Source organism: Montipora foliosa, chromosome 7 (genome assembly GCF_036669935.1).
Source record: "Montipora foliosa isolate CH-2021 chromosome 7, ASM3666993v2, whole genome shotgun sequence".
In the NCBI taxonomy this organism is placed as follows: domain Eukaryota; kingdom Metazoa; phylum Cnidaria; class Anthozoa; order Scleractinia; family Acroporidae; genus Montipora; species Montipora foliosa.
This window is the reverse complement of record NC_090875.1, coordinates 16,798,768-16,803,557: the sequence shown is the minus strand read 5'-3', so window position 1 is coordinate 16,803,557 and position 4,790 is coordinate 16,798,768. Positions and strand designations below refer to the sequence as shown.

Here is a 4,790-nt window from a genome sequence, read left to right as displayed (position 1 = left end):
ACTTTTGCCTAAGGTTTCTTGAAGCACGTTGTTGCCTATAATGGAGAAAGACGTAGTAGGTCGTCGAATCCCCATGTTCTGCATAAGTCTGTGACTTCAATTTTTTTCTTGGCTAGCAGATAGGGCACAAGCTTGGAGTGGTAGACCCTTTGCACAGAGATATCCCGAAAAAAATAGCTGTAGCCAGGGAATTCCCGAAAATCCATTTACGATACTGCCATCCGCTTGTTTAGATAAGCTGGTCTTTTAACAACAGTGAATCGTCTATTCTCTGTTTCTACTTCAAAAACCGCTCGTCCTTAGCCCTCATTGTACGACGTGAACAAGCTACAATAATCGAGAATTCTTCAAATAGTGCAAAGTCGTATTTCGTTCCCGTAGCCGTCGTCGTTTCTTTAGGGAGTTTAAGCAACGACCACTGCTTCGAAAACGCCACAAAGCAAGAATCTGATTGGCTAAAAAAGGGAAAATAATCGTGCTGCAAGTGCAGCACCAATTTCCGTGCATTTCTTTGTCGTTCTCCACATAACAACAACGTGAAATCACCAAATTTTAGGTTTCGACGACAACACGATGGAATAATCCCGAAATACTTAAGATAGCGCTCAGTCGTATCTTGAAGAGACGTTTACGTTTTCGTTGCCGTTGTCTCAGTCCGTGCTTAAACTTCCTTTTAACTCCCTTTTAACTTTCCACCGAGGGAACTGTGACACCCGAAAAGGCCCTAAAAGTTTCGGGGCCTTCGAGCAACGGGCCCCGGGATGCATACACCCAAATAAGGGCGACGAACCCCAGCTCTCGCGTCACAGTGCATACTTTGATCAAAAAGGCAGGTGAGTGTAGCCTTGAAGAGTTGCTTATGGCTGATCTTTCGAAAACTTGCGCATAAGTCATCTTCCAACTCAGTGAGACAGTTCCAGTCGATCGAACAGATACTCTGGTCTGTAAGCTGATTGGTCAGCAGAAAAATGCTGTTATTGGTTCTCATTCAGGTAATCTGTGCTGTTATTGGCTGTGAAGACTGCAAACAGTGATTGACAAGTTTCAGTCCGTCATGCGAATCAAGTTTAGGGTTGGCTTACTTTCTGGTCTCTTCTTAATATTAATAGGGACCTTTAGATCAGAGGACGACGAGTACTAGTTTTCCGTACTGAGGATGCGCATAAGGTTTGGATACCGACATTTTTCGAAGTGCGCGTGCTCAGAACGAAAAACTCGTATTACAAGTCCTTATATAAACGGAAAGTCGTTACACTTAACCCTCTCACTTCCAAGATGTAAATTCTCCTTGCTCAGTGCCATCCATTTTTTCATGTCAGCTAGGAGAATTTGGTACTACATAAAGACAATAGGGACCTTTAGATCGGAGGACGAGGACGACTACGAGTTTTCTGTACCGAGCATGCACACATGGTTTGGAGGCCGACATTTTTCTAAACGTCCTTATTGAAGCAGTCGTTCTTATACTGTGCAGATAGATATACGTAGAGGTTGGCAACGGTTCAGAGAATTCTGTTTTCAGTTAGCGGGCCAGCTCTTCAGTACGAGTCTTTGGCAACAGCTTGAACTAAGAGTAAAGTCCTTGGAAGAGTACTAGTCAGCCTGTGCTTGTTCTTTAAATGGCGTTCAGCAACATAATCATTCACGTCACCATTAAGTGCAACTCGTTTTTGTTCAGGCAGCGTTTAAAGCACTACTGTGATAAAAAAAATTCAATTCTTTTTTTCCTTTGAATTTCAAAACACTAAGTGATTCAAGTCTTAAGCCTCGATTTAAAAAAGACAACTGTTTATTTTTATCTGGAATTTTCCTGTGTTAATGGTCCGCCATTACTAACTTACAGTTCTTGAGAGAACTGGATAAAGAGAAAATGACGTCGAAGACTCACTAGTTTTGTTCAGAGAGCGTTTAAAGCACTACTGTGACAAAAAAAAATCAATTCTTCTTTTCCTCTGGATTTCAAAACACCAAGTGACTCATTAAGCCTCGATAAAAAAACACATCTATTTTAACTTGAATTGTCCTCAGTTTTAATGGCCCGCCATTACTAACTTAAAATTATTGAGAAATTTGGGTCAGGGAGAAAATGACGTCGAAGACTCAGCTGTATTAATATACAGCAAGGGAGTTTTGGGCGTTCGGACTTTTAAACTCGCGTTTTGCACATATCATAAGTTGCATTTACATGCTGAAATTATAGGCAAGTGAGTAAATGACGTCACTTTCCCCTAGATCCAACCCTTTGATGTCCAATCGTTCAGTTTTGAATGTGATTAATGGCGGATCGTGCAATCCAAAACTTACCCTCAAAGTAAAAAGCCTTTGAATAAAAATAAAAGCTTAAATTTTTGCCAGTCAGGTGCAAAGCAAACACGTTTTCAAAATCTGACGAACAAAGGAGGTGATTTTTAGACCATAGCAACACTTTAAGTTTACGCCGGTTTTATCCATATACAGAGGCCTGGAATTCACAACATGAGCGAAATATTTATAGGGATGGGTCAAAATCCCTCTAGTACAACAAAAATTACAAAAACGAGTACGTCTTTTATTGAAAAGATATCACAGCATCTGCTGTATCTAACATCTACTTTTCCGTATGCAAAAATAAGTATCTTAAACTTTACTGTTCAAATGAAAGGACGCAGAAAAAGGAACGTTAAAGGCTAAAATCATGTGACATAAATAGTCGAACAAATAAATAAATGGTTTGAACGCGAACAACGGTCATGTGACCATGATGTCATCGTTTACATTTGTCTCCGCAAAAGGGAGTTTAAGAAACGACGACAGCTACGGCAACGACGACGCCATAAAGCAGTAATATTATTGGTTAAAAGAAAAAAAACGATCGTGCTGCACGTGCTGCACGCATTTTTGTAAGTTTCTATCCCGTACTCGTCAAAAACAACAACTTGAAATGTCCTATTTTAAGGTTTTGACGACAACGTGGGCAAACCGCAGTTAATCTTTCATTCTGTCTCTTTCCTTCAAATCCGTCCGTACCAATCCATTTATAGGATACTTAAGCTTCGCCCGTAATGTACAACGTAAACAAAATGGAATAGTCGTGAAATACTTAAAATATAGCTCAATCTTATATTTTGAGTTGACGTTTTCGTCGCGGTAGCCGTAGCCGTCGTGGTTTCCTAAATTCCCGAACAACATGAGAACTTGCTAAAAGCATGCATGGCGCTAAACTGACTTCAAAGGTTTGAAAAAAAAATTGTTACTTACCTCCGTCACAGAAGTGTCCCTTAGCAATTTCTCCGCAACTCTAACATCACTAGTGTCAAAAATTACAGGCAATAAAAATCATTAATGCGTCCCGTTGAGTTTACTCTTAAAGTAAATGGAAACAAACAACCCAGGCCCTAAAGCTAACTGAATCACTTCCAAATGAGCGGTCGGTGTTCAGACCACAAGGGGACACTTCGTGATGTTCACAAAAGGCGCGCTTTCACCATATCAGTTGTATTTCTGGAGTCGTTCATTCATCGAAATTTTGTAGCAACGTCACTCAAAGACTAAGAAGAAGTGATTTTGGAAAACAGTTAACTATAAAAAACTGCGATAAAACATATCTAAACCTAAAAAAAAATACTAAAAACTTTGTTAAGAAACGACGACGTTTCAACGTTAGCTAAACGTGATTATCAAATCAAAGTAATTTGAAAATTGCAATCTATAAATACTAAAAGAAAAATAGTAGATAAGAAGCCTGTATATTGAATGGGAACAATGAAAATTAAACAAAACGTTCGGCACGTATGGAGTCCGTGTGGATATATATTTAAAAACAAGGCTTGAGACTCTTAATGAGGAGCATTTCGTAGGCTAAGCAATCAAATTTGCCCTGGCACTTTTTTGAGACCTTAAATTGGTATTCTTTCAAAAGATCTTTACTAGCGTGAGCTTGCAAAAAATGTCGACTAATTGCGGAATTTTTGTGTTCAGCAATGCGTTGGTGAAGGTGTCGGGCTGTATACCCAACATAATCTGCATCGCACAGATCACATTTAATATAACAAACAACACATTGCATATTTAAAGACTGCCCGATATATCGAACCCCACATTTTCATAGATAGCTCGTCGTGCAATTCAGCGCTTATTTCTTGCTTATTAATGAACTTTTTAGAGCGAATTTCAATTGAGTGTCGTAAAACCAAAACCAAAGTAATTACTTTGGCCAATCAAAAAGGACGGAGACAATCCAGTAAACCAATCAAAACTCGAAGTAATTACACGAAGCCGACACAAAGCACGGGAAAATGTGCACGCGCGAACCACGATTGGTTTTGGTTTCACTTCTGATTGGTTGAAAAAGTGGCGCGAGAACTATGAACCAATCACTGAGTAAAGTGAAAGTAATTATGTAATTACTTTCGACACTCAATTGAAAACCACTATAAGAACAAGCTTATGTCAAAAAGGCAAGATATCCACGTCGTGATCATGCTCTATCATTCATCAGCTCCTCCAATTGCTCCAGACACCTCTTCCAGGACCGGCACTGCGGATTTTCGTCGTTCCCTTTTGCGGGAAGCCATCCGTTCTTTGATCTTCTTCTTGCGACTCTTGTCGTCAAGGACATGGGACGAACGTTCCGCATGCGCACTATCCGTTTCGTCCGAAGCTTCCGCTGAGCCGGCGCCCAGCAATTGGCCAGGAGGAGTCAGCTGTAAATAATAAGGAAATTTATCAATACCGTCATTATCATCATTATTATTTATTCAGACCCTGCATAATTTTAAGTTAGCCAACAACGTCAAGCGGTCTATTATAGA

At 39.9% G+C, this 4,790-nt stretch overlaps 1 protein-coding gene across 2 annotated transcripts in view; it reads right to left on the bottom strand.

The window, feature by feature from the left end:
* Nucleotides 1–4,335: 4,335 nt before the first annotated feature.
* The window catches only part of LOC138010883 (trichohyalin-like), a 52,689-nt gene continuing 52,234 nt past the window's right edge, over nucleotides 4,336–4,790 (bottom strand). For both annotated transcript variants that reach the window (XM_068857902.1, XM_068857903.1), the window contains exon 38: nucleotides 4,336–4,682. In XM_068857902.1, coding sequence (XP_068714003.1) covers nucleotides 4,467–4,682 — 216 coding nt within the window. In that variant the 3' untranslated portion in view covers nucleotides 4,336–4,466. The remainder of the gene's footprint in view (nucleotides 4,683–4,790) is intronic.